The following is a 17,500-nucleotide window of genomic DNA, read 5'->3' as shown; positions in this document are numbered from 1 at the left end:
TATACTTTTTGAGCCAAGTACTTCATAACTACTAGGTTCAGCAGAGCTTGATAGTGTAGACAACTATAAACAATGACGCTTTAATCACACAACAGGAGTTCTGGTTTGTGGATGTTGAATCAGGTTTATTTTGTATCTATACTTATCTATAATGATCTCTAAACAGCAGCATATTTACCCTTGTGGTGGCCATCCTGTCGCATCTGTGTGTGTATGAGTGTGTGAATGTGAGCGAATGTTGTAACAGTATTTGTGTGCGGCTCGTTCATCTTACTGTGGTATGTTTTATTGTGAGTTTCTGTTTCATTATGTCTAAGCTGATTTCTGTCATTTACCTTTGTTTATCCTGACATCTGACCATTATTCTACTTCTCAGAGGAGAAATCTCGCAGAAGTGGGCAGAGAAAATCGGCTCATTTTCATTTAAAGGCACAGGCGCAAAAATAGCTGCAGTTCGCTCCGACCTAAAAATTGAGATTTTCAGCAGTGCATAATAAATGGATCTGGGGGGTATTTTGAACTGCAAACAGACACAATTTGGAGACACAAAACATCTTGTAAAAGAAAAAAAAGGCAAAGTCTGATCCCTTAAATGGCTGTAGTGCTTGTAGTATCACTGGAGTTATGATAAAAATGCTCTCTTTCAATTCAAGTTCAATTTTAGTTTATTTGTTCAGTGCTTTTAACAATAATTACTGTTCCATGTATGAGATTTTTTTTTGTCCGTTTTACATTTTATCCAGGCTCTTACATGCTGTATATTATATATAGTGTATAGTGACTTTTATTTTGAAGCTTCTCAAAGTACATAAATTTATCTCGACTCTGAATCGCTTATATTATATTTTTGAATCTTTTACCTGCTACTGATCTCTGTCAACACAATTAAAGCAGCTCATTTGGATAACCCACAAAACATGAACGCTCTTAAATGACCGTTTCAAGAGGTCACTCTTAGATATTGTTTGACAGCTGTTAGCAGGTTTGGCATGCTGTCCCGGGAGACAACCCTGAGCTCGGAGATAGGTGAGCCCAGGGCTCCCGCCTGGTCCATAGAGCATGTGAGGGGAGTACGAGATCAGGGTGGTTCTCGAGAGCTCACCATGGTAAAGGAGGAGAAGGGGTGGATGGGGGGGTTTCTTCAGAAAACGAAGATAAGAGAGTAGTTCTAGCTAGACTACTTATAGTGAGTTGGGATTAATCTGATTGGCTAACTAATGAATGTAGATGTGTGGCCAGCTGCAGTCAATCATATCACATGCTCCTCTCGAAATTAGTTTGTGAAACTTCACTTCTGACACTGAAGGATCAATCAAAACAGTCTTGGCCAGCTGACCAATCAGAGCAGTGCTGGTTTATGGAAGGGCGGAGCTTACAGACCTTAATCCTTGAATTGATTCAAACGAACTATATGGAAATCATTGCAAATTGTTTCTATTAGTAAATGCATATTCTGAGAAAATGATAATGTTTTATGAGTTTAAATGCATTTTAACCTGTTGTATGGGACTCCAACACTATATTAGCACACTTTAACCTATTATGTGACCTGCTCCTTATTAAGTAATCCAATAATTATTTTGTAAATATGCTTGGTGAGATTTTTAGATGAGATCGTCATAGTCGAAGAGATCAATACATTGATGTTTTAGTGTGTGTCTGCTGTAAATCATGGTAAAAATGCATGACAGTCATTATTATTCACTCATTGTTATACATACATTCATACACATATATATATATATATATATATATATATATATATAAGGACACTGTAGAAAGGTTCTTTGTGTGGGAAGAAGAAGACAGGTTCGGCGATAAGGTAAGTATATTTTTGTTATTCTTTTTTCTGTGTGGCTCAACACAAGGCTCAAAGGCACCGGTTGTAGCTCAGCTCTCTCTCTCCCGACTGGTCTCTCTCGCTCTCTTAAGAAGGCGTCTCTCTGGCCCAATCACTAGAGAAAGCAGGTGTTATTAATTATTTCTGATTGGGCTACTGACCAGCCGCTGGTGTCTCCACTCGCTCTCCCCCCTTTCTGGGTGTTCGACCACGCTCTCCCCACCACAGACACATTTTAATATACAGAGAAAAAAATAAATCTATATTACATTTTTCAACTTTGACCCATAAAGACGTAATATCAGCTGGAAAAAAATGCTCTGTATTGTAAAATCCGGTGTGTTTTCCTCCACATGTGTATGTACAGTAAGTCATGTGATGTAATGCACATGATTTACAACAAGCACATCTGTCTCTGGTTTATAAAGATTAAAATCGAGCATTTACTCTACAATCTCTGACTAGAAATTATTGCACAGAGGATTAACTGTAGCACTTCACTCCATTTCTATGGTCAAATATAGAGCCTTTTCTTGAGTTATTCAGTGATGTATGTACAGAACAATATTAATCGCAACAACAGATGAGCGTACAATGATTCAGATGATTTATTTGAGATTTTTTTTGAGATTGTATTTTCTTATGAGAGTTGACCCAATAATTTTAATTCCGTCATTGTTTGTTGTCATTTCACTCCAAATCAGTTTGCTTTCTACCACCAAGTTCTTAAAGAGCCCATATTATAGATGAAATAGGGCCATATTTAGGTTGTAAGGGTCTCCAACAACAGTCTAATATGCATGCAAGGTCAAACAACACTTTGATGGTCTTATAATCTGCATTTATTTTTACCTAATTATCCCAGCGACTCCCATATGAATCGTTCAGCGATTCATTTGTACCCAAACCTCTCCTCAGCGCGAAGCTAATTTGCGCTGATTGGACCGATGACAGCCTGCTGCGACTAACTATTTTATCAAGCAAAAAGTCCAAGAACTGGCGAGGAGATCTCCTAGCAGTCTACTTGCTCTTTTCACACACACACACGCACACACACACAGGGCCGGCGCGTCCAGAATAGAGACGGCGCGGCGGCGACACCTCCCTCACCCTCCGCGTCCTCAGTTACATCCGCGATTACAACCCAACCCCCCCCCCCAAGCTAAGATTTCAACCGCGACACCCCCCCCTGTCCTCACTTTACAAACGGGTCCCTTTCGTTTTCACTATCGGGTTGAGGGCAGCGTGATCACCCTTTGCCTAGAGCTTTACCCTATTCAGAGGACACACACACACACACACACACATCAACCTCCTAAGAGGAGACACTCACACAAACGACTGTCCTCAGAGGAGACACACACACACATAGCTGACTATCCATAAACAAAGCGGCACGCGTCGCGTTTTCAACGTGGCTTTACACGCGATATGAGAATATATAGAGTTAACCTGATACAGCACACGCGGTTACAAGTAACAAAACACAACTAAATGCAGAATTTGCAAGCTAGAGTAAATGAGACAATAATTTTAATCGCACGTACTTACACTGGTGAAATGGGGGAAGAAACTGATTCATGATGCACTGATCCTTGTTCTGACAGTCTTTACTGATCCTTCCTTTTACAAACTGATGAAGTCTTCTTTGTAATTATGTATTTTCCAGAGGCTCTCGATCTGCTCAAGGCTAGGCTATATTGCTAAGGTTTCATCTTTGGGTGAACTGTCAATAATCTCCATCTGCACAGCGTGACTTCATTCGACCGGTGTCTGTGTGTCTCTCTCTCTGTGTGTGTGTGTGTGTGTGTGTGTGTGTGTGTGTGTGTGCGTGTGTGTGTGTGCGTGCGTGTGTGTGTGTGTGTGTGTGTGTGTGTGTGTGACTTTTTTTTCTGTTAGTGGGCGGGGCCGCAGGTTTCAAATCTCCCGGGTTTGCGTGCCCAACTACTTGTGTTTCGTAGCTGCGTCATCGCGAAACACCTAATGACTCGTTATCAAGACGACTCGTTTGAAGCACTATGAGTCGACTCTTTTATAGATGAATCAATAGTTTTAAACACTGTACACTTACAGATTTAAGCCTTAGCTGGATATTTCACTTCACTTAGAGCTGTGTGACACACTACATGGAAGGGCATTTTCAAAAACCCATAATATGGGCTCTTTAAAGAAATAGTCGATTTTATTTCTTTTATTGATTCATTATATATATACACAGTTGAAGTGAGAATTATTAATCCCCTTTATTTTTTTATTCCCCAATTTTTGTTTAATGAAGAGAACACATTTCTAATCATAATAGTTTTAATAACTCATCTCTAATAACTGATTTATTTTATCTTTGCCATGATGACAGTAAATAATATTTGACTTGATATTTTTCAAGACACTTCTATACAGCTTAAAGTGACATTTAAAGGCACTTTTTAAAATTAAAATGTAGACATTTAAAATTAAAATGTAACCCCAAACCATGATTTTTCCTTCACCAAACTTGACTGATTTCTATGAGAATCTTGGGTCCATGCGGGTTCCAGTAGGTCTTCTGCAGTATTTATGATTATTAAGATGCAGTTCAAGAGATGATTCATCAGAACAATCGACCTTCTGCCACTTTTCTAAATGATCACAAGTCAAAGTATTATGTGTTGCTCATACAACTGGGATCGACTTTTGTCAGGTAGTAGATAAGCTTGAATCTTTGAGGGAAGAAAAAGTCATTCGCCATAGTATATATAGTGTAACATGTACTGCATAGCGTAATGTGTGTTCATATATAGCAGATAAACATATGGCCAATCACAATTCAGCATGCAAATTGTATGATGACATCATCATAGCTGTCTAGAAAACAAATGCGTGTGAATCAGTTGGGCATGAATTAATTACAGCAGTTTAACACTTACACTAAGCAGAATGTTTGAGGAATAACGCCGCGAGTCTTGCTGTCAGCTTGATGAAGTGTGTGTCTGTGTGTTTGATAAAAACAGGAGAAGAGAAAGATCCCTGCGGTGCCTAATGGAGAGCTGGCAGAGACAGAGGACCATGGTGGACACGGAGGCCCTGAGCTGCAGCGCACCGGGAGGTCAGTCTGGAGTGTGTGTGTGTGTGTGTGTGTGAGTGAGATTTATCACAAGCATGTGAAAAACATTGTGTGAAATCTGCTTCCTTAATAAGATCATTTAAATATTTTATAATGTCTTCTTTTATTTTTGGATGTTTTTTTCTGAGTCATCTTGTGTTATTATATTTCCAACCAGAACAGCTTGCTTTCTACCAGGAAGTCTTTTTTTAGCTTCATTCATTGACTATTGAGTGTTCTTTCTTTCATTAACACAAACACAATAAACACTCACTCGTTCGCTTTTCTTCGGGTTGCACGATCGCCTCACAACAAGAAGGTCGCTGGTTCTAGCCCCGGCTGGGCCAGTTAGCATTTCTGTTTGTATGTTCTCCCTGTGTTCGCGTGGGTTTCCTCCGGGTGCTCCGATTTCCCCCACAAGTCTAAAGACATTGGGAAGGCTAAATTGTCCGTAGTGTATGTGTGTGAATGAGTGTGTATGGGTGTTTCCCAGTGCTGGGTAGCAGCTGGAAGGGCATCCACTGTGTAAAACATATGCTGGATAGGTTGGTGGTTCATTCTGCTGTGGCGACCCCTGATTAATAAAGGGACTAAGCTGAAAAGAAAATGAATGAATGAATGAATGAATAAACATGATGGAAATGTTTTCTATGTTCTATTTCTATTGTGTTCAGAAATAAAGATGCTTATTTCTGCCATAAAATTGACAACAACAACAGCAAATAAATGTAAAAGTTGTCACTTGAATCTCACAATTCTGAGTGTACATCTCACAATTCAGACTTGTATTTCCTGACATGCCAGAATTGTGTAAAATATAAGGTGTGTGTGTGTTTAAAAGAAGCTATAAAAGAACAAAAAAGATTGTGACTTGTCTCTCACACTTCAGACTTTTTGTTCTCACAATTTTGAGTGTATAAAAAGCTGAATAAAATGTATTTATTACATTTAAATATATTTCTTAAATGTTTTTACTTATTAAATTACTTTTCTTTTCAGAATGCAGTAAATGTATTTTTAGATTCATGGGAATAAATTCAGAATTGTGAAATGTAATCTCCCCGCCTCCAAAAAATCATAATATATTATATTATTTTATATATTTTATATACACGGCATAAAAATCAAATCCTTTTGTACGAGGAACTACTTTCCTCTGCCATTCATTCACATCAGCTAACATCAGAACAGCAGAAGCCGTTACTAATTAACCAACGCCCCTTTAGAGCTAGTGTTTGAATGATTCTCTAGCGTCATGTCTAAAATGATGACTAACAGGTGATTTTGCTCACATTTTAAGATTGTAAGGCTGAACGGCATGAAATGCCATCAGTCTACAGAGAATTCTCAGTATTTTTCTGTTGCAATCAGGAGATTACAATAATTAACCCTGAAAAAGCCAAAGCAAAGCAAACACTAGCAGATTACTATTGTATAAATACAGCACTACAAAATACTAAAGAGAGAGATCGACTTAGAATGTCACTTACCTGTTCTGTAATGATTTGATCAACTGAAGTTAGAAATACGAAAAGAAAATGCTGAGTTTTTCCTCCCCTACCAAGGTCGTGGCTGTTCCTCCTGGGTTCCATCGAACACAAAACAAAATTACATTAATACACAACATTTGGGTGTAATAATATTTATTTCATTCATTCATTCATTTTCTTTTCGGCTTAGTCCCTTTATTAATCTGCGGTCGCCACAGCAGAATGAACCGCCAACTTATCCAGCATTTATTTTATGCAGCGGATGCCCTTCCAGCTGCAACCCATCACTGGGAAATACATACACACTTATTCACACACACATACACTACGTACAATTAAGCCCACCCAATTCACATGTACCACATGTCTTTGAACTGTGGGGGAAACCGGAGCACCTGGAGGAAATCCACGCGAAAACAGGGAGAACATGCAAACTCCATACAGAAACGCCAACCGACGCAGTCGAGGCTTGAACCAGCGACCTTCCTGCTGTGAGGCGACAGCACTACCTACTGCGCCACTGCATCGCCATAATATTTATTTATTTATTTATTTATTTATCAGGATCCCCATCAGCCACTACCTTGGTAGTATTCTTGGTAGTATTCTTCCTGGGGTCCATCGAACATAACACAAAATTACTTTAATACATAACAACAACGACCAATAAAAACATTAAAACATCCAGATCAACAATCCACTTAATATTGTGCCATTAAATATTTCTTCAATGATTTTTTTAAACCTCATTTTACTTGTAGTAAAGCATGTAATGTCTGATGGCAATTCATTCCATGTTTTCATTCCTCTACACATTACGGTTCATTGCTTTTCATTAGTTTTTGAAATCAGAAGCAGAAAATGTCCTTTTGATGCATGCCTGGTGTTAAAATGATGACTAGCATTACTATACAAATGTTGATGGTGCAATACACTTGGAACTCTTGACACAGAAATATTTCTTATGAAGCACAGCAGAGAAGCAATTACCCTATCCTTCACCAATAACCAACCTATATTTTATGCATCTTCATAATATTAACTCTTCTATTGCAGTGTAAAGTGAGTCGTGCAGCTCTATTCTGCACTAACTGTAATTTATCTAAGTCTTTACTTGATCCGCTCGACCATACCACTGGACAGTAATCTAGATAAGTAAGAACAATTGCCTGAGCAATCTAAACAACGACATTCTCGCCTAAAAAAACCCTCAAAAGTACATTATGTTGTCCAACAGCTGCAATATTTGTCAAACAGTGAGTTTATTGATCTGCTGTCACTTTATGTGGGCGGAGTAATAGAGAAGAGTTAAGAGGCTGTACGAGTGCTGATATTAGAATATAATATATACAGTGTACTCTAAAAATGCTAGGGTTCCACACAATCATTTACATTGAGGCAACATGAAGAAATTAAGTTAACTTATCAGTTTTTACAAATTTTTGTAAATTGAGCAGAAATCAATTAAGTTGTCCCAAAAATCCCAAGAATTGTTTTTTCAGCTCATTTTAAGCAAGTAGTTTGAACAAGCAGAGTTCAGATGGCTAAACGCCACTTCCGCCAAAAATGAGCTAATGACATTGAGTAAATGCTTTATGAACGTACTACATGTTTAACAAATATTTTAGTTTCAAATCATCTAAAATCCCAGCGTCAGCGCATTCAGAAATAACAGTTTGGTGGCAAAAGCCGCTAAACGCCACTTGCCTTTAACAGCAAAAGCTGCTATATCCCTGGAACCAATCAGAAGGCACGAACTGTATCATAGGTTTTCAATGTAACGGCGCGCTGATACGCCGGCTTTATGAGGAGACGTATTCCGCTTCCGCTTCCGATTTTAAAAGATGGAGTTTGATAAACTGGATGAGCCTGTCCGACTGTCAGTGAATGGCAAATGAAAACGTCCCTTACCTCAAAACTCTGTGCATTATAAGAAAAAGAAAACACGCTGTACAGAGGTGTAGCATGCATTCATAACGTGTTTTTGCGCAGCGACGCTTTTTTAAATGAGCCCGATTTACTATATATTAAAAAGCAACACTGTTTTAAGAAAGACAAAGTTAAGATGCCATTCTTTTTTGCCATGAGGATAAACAAGAGTCAAAAAAAGATCAAGACCTTGAGTATGGTGAGAATGAATCCCCTTTTTGCCCAGTAGGGATACCTTGTGTTTTATTTGCCAATTTAAGCTATCTTTTAAAAGATCAATAAGATGTACAGTGTTTCCTCTAGGATATTTTCCAGCTTTGGTGGCAGGCCTTTTTTTACACAGATCCACCAACTACCTGTGGCTTTATTTCAATGACAAATGTGGTGAGCGCAGTATTAGAAGTCGAGATCACATTTTTGTAATAGCCTACGAGCACGCGGATCTCTTTGCTTGCGCGCCAATTTCCTCTGCTCGTGCACAAAACTTCTTGCACGCCCCCTCAAATATAAGCCACTTTAAGAGCGTGCAGATGTTGTTGTGCGCTCTCAAATAAACGCTGCTGATGTGCGATTTAGTGCGTTTATGTAGTGAGTATGTCTCCAACATTTATTAGATTTGCTAGGAATATTTATGAATGTCTCAGGTATTAATGCACCCTGAAATAAAGTGAAACGGCTATACGTCGTGTTTGCTGGTCTCACACATCACACACCTGTCAGTCAGCCAGCACGTAACCTTAAAGGGTTAAACAAATGACGCACAGCACTACTACGGTTACAGAAAAGTTCACGCTGTTATAATTCACTTACATTTTAATACGTTTTGGTGCGATTATCACCCGCTATTAAAAAACTAGAATGTTTGAATGAGAAGCTGTAATGTAGCCGTGGCGGGATGAATCTTGGCGTGGCGCCCCACCATGGAAGAATGAATGTAGCGGAAACCGTGATGTATAAAACTGTACATTTTTTATAGTACTTTACATTACCTATACGTCTGATAAGCTTTTTAATGGACAATGCACAGATATTGATGTTTCACAATGTTTTTACAGTACATTATTTGAATCCAGCATTATTAGTTTACAATGTTTGCAATGTTTACATGTTAAGTCTAAATCCCAAATATCAGAAATGACAACAGATTGTTAAGATTTAATTAATGTCAGTTTTAATGTTATTGATTAATGCACTTACTTGACAGAGTTCATTCATTCGTTTTCCTTCTGCTTTGTCCATGGTTTAACAGGGGTCACCACAGCGGAATGAACCGCTACTTACTTGACAGATTCATGTGTTTTTAATTTTAGGTGGTTTGTGTAATGTGTTTTATGTTTGGTAAAATAATTTGCACCTTTAGTGATTTTTCAAGTAATCTGTCTTGTCCCGATAGGTGGATTTAGAGGTTTTTGCAAAAAAACACTAGTGGATTCAGCTGGTTTTGACACAAAAGAAAATCTACCTTGTTAAAACCAAAGAATTGTCTAAAGTGACAATTTTTAAAAATATATATTTTATTTACTAGCTAATAATCTTATCATATAAAATAAAACTTCTAAACCCAATCAGAGGAGCCTGATAGAAAATGCTCGTTTACAAAAAAGAGGTCTGATTGATTTAGAGGGTTTTGCATCTGAACTCTTCATGTATATATTTGAGTGTAGAAATGCAAGGTCAAATCAAGAGCATTGGTCTGTGGTGTTTCCCATTACATCAAGCAAATAAATCAAATGATACAGGAAATCAACATACCGTGTAATGCACAAATTCTTTAAGCAGAAAGAAATCTTAATCAGGGCTGGTCAGATTCGATCGGAGCATTTGGGAGAAAAGAGCCATCTGAGAACAGAAGGGGATTATTGTTGTGAGAAGAGAGAAAGTCACTCAAAGTTGTGAAAACTGTCACTCAACAGGAAGAGTGTGACCAAATGTCAAAGATGGCGTGCGTCCAGTTCACTGGAGAGTTGAAAACCTGGTCCTCAGTGGCACGGCTCGCGGTTACTTTGTAGTACAGAATGCAATATAATCTGCATTATTATTACAGTACGTGGCCTTTAACTGATGAGCCATGTGACCTTTTACAGTCATTTGGCTTCTGAGAGGAACAATGGATTTCTGGGAGGTTGCAAAGTTCAGGGGACTTAATGAAATGAGGAGTTGTTATTTTTATATATCAGCTTTTTCTTGCAAGTGCACATTGTACAATTGCACACGAGTTTCAGCTCACAAATGTGACTTTTTATGAGGAATTCTGATTTTATATCTCACATAGTCATTTGTTATTAAGAATTCTGAGTTTACATTTCATAAACATGACTTTTATTATGAATTCTGAGTTTATATTTCACAAAAATTGCGTTGTTTGAAGAATTCTGATTTTACATTTGATAAGTATGACTTATTTATTAAGAATTCTAAGTTTAAATTTCATAAATATGACCTTATTAAGAATGATGAGATTACATTTCACAAATATGATTTTTATTATGAATTATGTGATTATATCTTACAAATCTGACTTTTTCATCTCAAAATATAACTTTTTATTAATAATTTTTGACAAATTTCATAAATATGACTTTTTTACTAAGAATTTGGAGTTTACATTTTCCATATTTGACTTTTTATTATGAATTCTGATTTTCCATTTTATAAATGTGACTTTTTAATAAAAAATTCTAACATTACATTTCACAAATATAACATTTTTATGAAGAATTCTGAGTATATACCTCACAAATATGACTTTTTATTAAGAATCTTGAGTTTAAATTTCATAAATATGACTTTGTATGAAGAATTCTGAGATAACATTTTACAAAAATGACATTTTATGAAGAATTCTAATTTTACATTTCACAAACATGACTTTTATTATGAATTCTGAGTTTATATTTCACAAACATGACTTTTATTATGAATTCTGAGATCACAAAAATTGCATTGTTTGAAAAATTCTGATTTCAGATTTGATAAGTATGACTTATTTATTAAGAATTCTGAGTTTAAATTTCATAAATATGACTTTATTAAGAATGATGAGATTACATTTCACAAATATGATTTTTATGATCAATTATGAGTTTAGATTTCATAAATATTACTTTCTATTAAGAATTCTGAGATAACATTTTACAAAAATGACATTTTATGAAGAATTCTAATTTTACATTTGACAAACATGACTTTTATTATGAATTCTGAGTTTACATTTCACAAACATGACTTTTATTATGAATTCTGAGTTTACATTTCACAAACATGACTTTTATTATGAATTCTGAGATTACATTTCACAAAAATTGCGTTGTTTGAAGAAATCTGATTTTACATTTGATAAGTATGACTTATTTATTAAGAATTCTGAGTTTAAATTTCATAAATATGACTTTATTAATAATGATGAGATTACATTTCACAAATATGATTTTTATTATCAATTATGAGTTTAGATTTCATAAATATTACTTTCTATTAAGAATTCTGAGATAACATTTTACAAAAATGACATTTTATGAAGAATTCTAATTTTACATTTCACAAACATGACTTTTATTATGAATTCTGAGTTTACATTTCACAAACATGACTTTTATTATGAATTCTGAGATTACATTTCACAAAAATTGCGTTGTTTGAAGAATTCTGATTTTACATTTGATAAGTATGACTTATTTATTAAGAATTCTGAGTTTAAATTTCATAAATATGACTTTATTAATAATGATGAGTTTACATCTCACAAATAGTGATTTTTAAAATAAGAATTCTGGGTTTACATCTCACAAATATGGCTTTTTTATTAAGAATTCTGATATAATGTTTCACAAATATGACTTTATTAGGAATTCTGGGTTTTCATTTCAAATTTTTTACTTTTTATTAATAATTCTGTTTTCTTGTTTAAGAAATATGACCTTTTATAAAATATAAAATATAATTTTTTTATAAAAAATCAGTTCAAATATGACTTTAAAGAATGACTTATTAAAGAATTCTGAGATTACATTTCACAAATGTGACTTAGTATGAATTCTTAGCTTTTATCTAACAAATATGACTTTAAGAAGAATTCTGATTTTACATTTTATAAATATGAGATTTTGATTAAAAATTCTGAGTTTATATTTCACAAATATGACGTTTATTATGAATTATGGGTTTAAATTTCATAAATATTACTTTCTATTAAGAATTCTGAGATAACATTTTACAAAAATGACATTTTATGAAGAATTCTAATTTTACATTTCACAAACATGACTTTTATTATGAATTCTGAGTTTATATTTCACAAACATGACTTTTATTATGAATTCTGAGATCACAAAAATTGCGTTGTTTGAAGAATTCTGATTTCAGATTTGATAAGTATGACTTATTTATTAAGAATTCTGAGTTTAAATTTCATAAATATGACTTTATTAAGAATGATGAGATTACATTTCACAAATATGATTTTTATTATCAATTATGAGTTTAGATTTCATAAATATTACTTTCTATTAAGAATTCTGAGATAACATTTTACAAAAATAACATTTTAAGAAGAATTCTAATTTTACATTTGACAAACATGACTTTTATTATGAATTCTGAGTTTACATTTCACAAACATGACTTTTATTATGAATTCTGAGATTACATTTCACAAAAATTGCGTTGTTTGAAGAATTCTGATTTTACATTTGATAAGTATGACTTATTTATTAAGAATTCTGAGTTTAAATTTCATAAATATGACTTTATTAAGAATGATGAGATTACATTTCACAAATATGATTTTTATTATGAATTATGTGATTATATCTTACAAATCTGACTTTTTGGTCTTAAAAATATAACTTTTTATTAATAATCTTTGAGTTTAAATTTCATAAATATGACTTTTTTACTAAGAATTTGGAGTTTACATTTTCCATATTTGACTTTTTATTATGAATTCTGATTTTCCATTTTATAAATGTGACTTTTTAATAAAAAATTCTAACATTACATTTCACAAATATAACATTTTTATGAAGAATTCTGAGTATATACCTCACAAATGACTTTTTATTAAGAATCTTGAGTTTAAATTTCATAAATATGACTTTTTATTAAAAATTCAGAGTTCAATTTTTTTTATGAAGAATTCTGGGTTTACATCTCACAAATATGGCTTTTTTATTAAGAATTCTGAGATAATATTTCACAAATATGACTTTATTAGGATTTCTGGGTTTTCATTTCAGCTTTTTTACTTTTTATTAATAATTCAGTTTTCTTGTTTAAGAAATATGACCTTTTATTAAAAAAATCAGTTCAAATATGACTTTAAAGAATGACTTATAAAAGAATTCTGAGATTACATTTCACAAATGTGACTTAGCATGAATTCTTAGCTTTTATCTCACAAATATGACTTTAAGAAGAATTCTGATTTTACATTTTATAAATATGATAAAAAATTTATGTTTCACAAATATGATGTTTATGAATTATGAGTTTAAATTTCATGAATATTACTTTCTATTAAGAATTCTGAGATAATATTTAGCAAAAATGACATTTTATGAAGAATTCTAATTTTACATTTCACAAACATGACTTTTATTATGAATTCTGAGTTTATATTTCACAAATATGACGTTTATTAATAATCTTGAGTTTAAATTTCACAAATATGACTTTTTTCTTACAAATGATAAGTTTACATTTCACAAACATGATTTTTTATTAAGATTTCCGAGCAAAATCTCACAAATATGACTTTTTAATGGGAATTTGGAGTTTTATTTTCACGTTTTACATTTTTATTAAGATTTCTGAGATTAGTTTTCACAAATCTGACTTTTTATTAAGAAATTAGGACTTTTCATCTCACAAATATTAAAGAATAATTACTGTAATATATTATCCATTGTTTGTTCATGTTAGTAAATACATTAACTAATGGAACCTCATTGTGAAGTTTGTAAATAAGTTGTGAACATTGTGAACAGTAATAAGTTACAGTAAAATAAAATATTTCCTGTGTTAAACTAATGGCAGGTTGGAAGGAAAACATTTAAGTGTGATAGAAATAATTGAACACAAGTTTGGCTCATTACGAGTGTGTATTTTCCATGAATGTCACACACAGCTCTAAATCAGTGGATTCAGAATAAGCCGGTTTTCCAGCTCTCTCTCTCCACAGAGCAGATCAGATCAGTAATCTGGTGTGTCTGGTGTGTTTTGTCAGGTTATTTGGTGGATTAATTCTGGATGTGAAGCGGAAGGCTCCACACTTCCTGTCAGATTTCGGAGATGCGCTAAGCCTGCAGTGTCTGGCCTCTTTCCTGTTCCTGTACTGTGCCTGCATGTCTCCTGTGATCACCTTCGGAGGACTGCTGGGAGAAGCTACAGAGGGACGCATAGTAAGAACTGCAGCCTGTTCTCACCGCCATTGGCGAGAGCGTCAAAGTAGCCAGAAGCCATTCCTTTTCAATGGGAGCCGACGGTCCCATGTGTCTGAAATATTCTGAAGCGGCAATACTGTTTTGTACTGTTGCCCAATTCAGAAAAAGTTGGGACAGCATGGAAAACGCTAATCAAAAAAGAAAGGAGTGATTTCTAAATTTACTTTGACTTGTATTACATTGCAGATAATGCAACAAACATTATTGATGTGTTACTCAGTTTTGTTCTTGCAACACGTTTCAAAAAGAGTTGGGACAGGAGCAATTTATGGCTAGTAATCAGGTGAATTGGTTAAATAATGATGTGATTTGAAACAGGTGATGTCAACAGGTGATTGTAATTATGATTTGATACAAAAGCAGCATTTACAGCTGCGGTCACGCTTGACTTTTCCCCCATATACTTCCATTCATACGCACGCGAATGCGGAAATGCGGGGTCATGCGTCAAGTTTCGCAGGTTGCTGCGATGCAAAGTTCAAGCTTGGTGAACTCTAACCTGCGAAATCGCATCACTTGACTGAGTGAGACCAATCGAGGATCAAAACAGGACCTCTCTGGACAGAAATTTAAAACATGGAGCAATCGCTCGCTTTTTTTTATGTCTAATCATCTCGTTTAATCCCGCCCCTTTTCACAGAGCCGCACGACAGAATTAAGCTATGGTCACACTGGGCTTTGTGTGTGCGAAATTCTGTCGTGTGGCGCTGCGAAAACGGGCGGGATTAAACAAGATGATTAGACATTAAAAAAGCGAGCGATTGCTCTATGTTTTAAATTTCTGTCCAGAGAGGTGCTGTTTTGATCCTCCATTGGTCTCACGCAGTCAAGTGATGCGATTTCGCAGGTCAGAGTTCACCAAGCTTGAACTTTGCACCGCAGCAACATGCGAAACTTGACGCATGACCCCGCGTTTCCGGTCTGAAGCATTCGCCTGCGTATGAATGGAAGTCTATGGGAGGAAAAGCAAAGTGTGACAGCAGTTTTACGCACACACAAAGCCCGGTGTGACCGTAGCTTAAGAAAGGTCTAGTCCAGTGGTGCTCAATCCTGCTACTGGAGATCGACCTTCCAGCAAAGTTCAGCTCCAACCCTGATCAAGCTCACCTGAACCAATTAATTAGGACCTGAACAGCACTTAATAATTATTTGATATGGGTTGCATCCAGTGGTGTAGTCCTAAAAAAAAAAAAGTTAGTGTACTATTACACCCGACCCAAATTTTAATTAATTTTTAATTTTAGTAGCCAAAGAAACGACGAAAATCAATGTTTCTTTGATATATATATATATTTCTTCAAAATATCTTCTTTTGTGTTCAACAGAAGGAAAAACAGAAAAACCGGTTTGGAACAAGTAAAGGTTGAGTAAATGATGACAGATTTTCATTTTTTGGGAAAACAACCCATTTTAAAAAAATTAACAAATTTGTTCGTTTTTAAGGGAGATGCTAATAGTATAATCCTATTTCATGATTTATGTTTAGCTACCCCCCCCCCCCCCCAGCAGCCTCAGAGATTTGCTGTATGTATACAGTATGTAGCTTATATAATCATTTTAATACTGAAAAAAGAGTCAATCAAGATAGTTACAACAATTTAGTTAACTTTTATTTAAGTCAACTCAATAGGGCCTGTGTATACATGAAAAGACAGCTTTTTAACTCCCTTTTTTTACTGGCTTATTACTTTACATTTAATAAGTTCCTTTAAACATCAATCAGCCATTATTTTTTATTTTCACATTCGTGCATGCTTGTTTTAAACCAAGCTATTAGGAGTCTGTCTTCTGGTGTCGCTATTATATACTAGTAGTTACCCTTTTAAATTGTATATTGTTACGCGATTTATGAGTAGTCTTTGCCTCATCGTTTTTAGTGTTATATATAGTGTCGTTCCCTGTAGCGGTAGGCACGATTAAGACAAATGTGAAATACTGTTTTACAGGGGCGATTTTAGGGCGGATCACAGATCCCTTTGGGGTAAACAAAGAAAAATGTACATTTTTAAGTAATAATTTAAAATAATACACTAAAACTAGGGAAGTTTAATCAGAAAAATAAGTGAGTATACCGAGGGTATATGCAATTATAGATCCTCAGAGGTGGTAATACTCAAACAGCTTGTGGAAAAAAGTAAGCATACTGAGTATACGTGCGTATAGCAAGGACTACACCACCGGTTGCAACTGAAATCTGCAGGAAGGTCGATCTCCAGGAACAGGGTTGGTCACACCTGGTTTAGTCCTTTAGGAGCAAATATGGGCTGAGGCTCGCCAGTTTGCCCCCAAATATGTAAGAAAATTATTGAAATGTTTAAAAACAATGTTCCTTAAAGAAAAGGGCACAAGCTTGATCTGTGATCTCAGATCCCTCAGGTGGCACTGCATCAAGAATCCTCATTCATCTATAAGTCATATCACCACATGGGCTCAGGACTACTTTGGCAAACTTTTGTCAAGTACCACAATATGTAACTACATCCACAAATGCCAGTTTAAACTGTACTATGCCGAAAGGAAGCCCTATGTTAACAGTGTCCAGATGTGCCGTCAACTTTTCTGGGCTCGGACGCATCTTGTATGGATCATCACACAGTGGAAACGTGTACTGTGGTCAGATGAATCAGTATTTCAGGTATTTTTGGAGAAATGGATGCTGTGTGCGCCGGACCAAAGAAGAAAAGGATCATCCAGACTGTTACCAGCAACAAGTCCAAAA

General features: G+C 35.0%; 1 protein-coding gene across 2 annotated transcripts in view; it reads left to right on the top strand.

The window, feature by feature from the left end:
• slc4a10b (solute carrier family 4 member 10b) overlaps positions 1–17,500 on the top strand; it is a 164,788-nt gene that overhangs the window by 107,054 nt on the left and 40,234 nt on the right. For both annotated transcript variants that reach the window (XM_056465939.1, XM_056465938.1), the window contains exons 12-13: positions 4,831–4,925; positions 14,565–14,739. In XM_056465939.1, the coding sequence (XP_056321914.1) occupies positions 4,831–4,925; positions 14,565–14,739 (270 nt within the window). The remainder of the gene's footprint in view (positions 1–4,830; positions 4,926–14,564; positions 14,740–17,500) is intronic.

Source organism: Danio aesculapii, chromosome 9 (genome assembly GCF_903798145.1).
Source record: "Danio aesculapii chromosome 9, fDanAes4.1, whole genome shotgun sequence".
NCBI lineage: Eukaryota > Metazoa > Chordata > Actinopteri > Cypriniformes > Danionidae > Danio > Danio aesculapii.
This window is presented reverse-complemented; position numbering and strand designations above follow the sequence as displayed.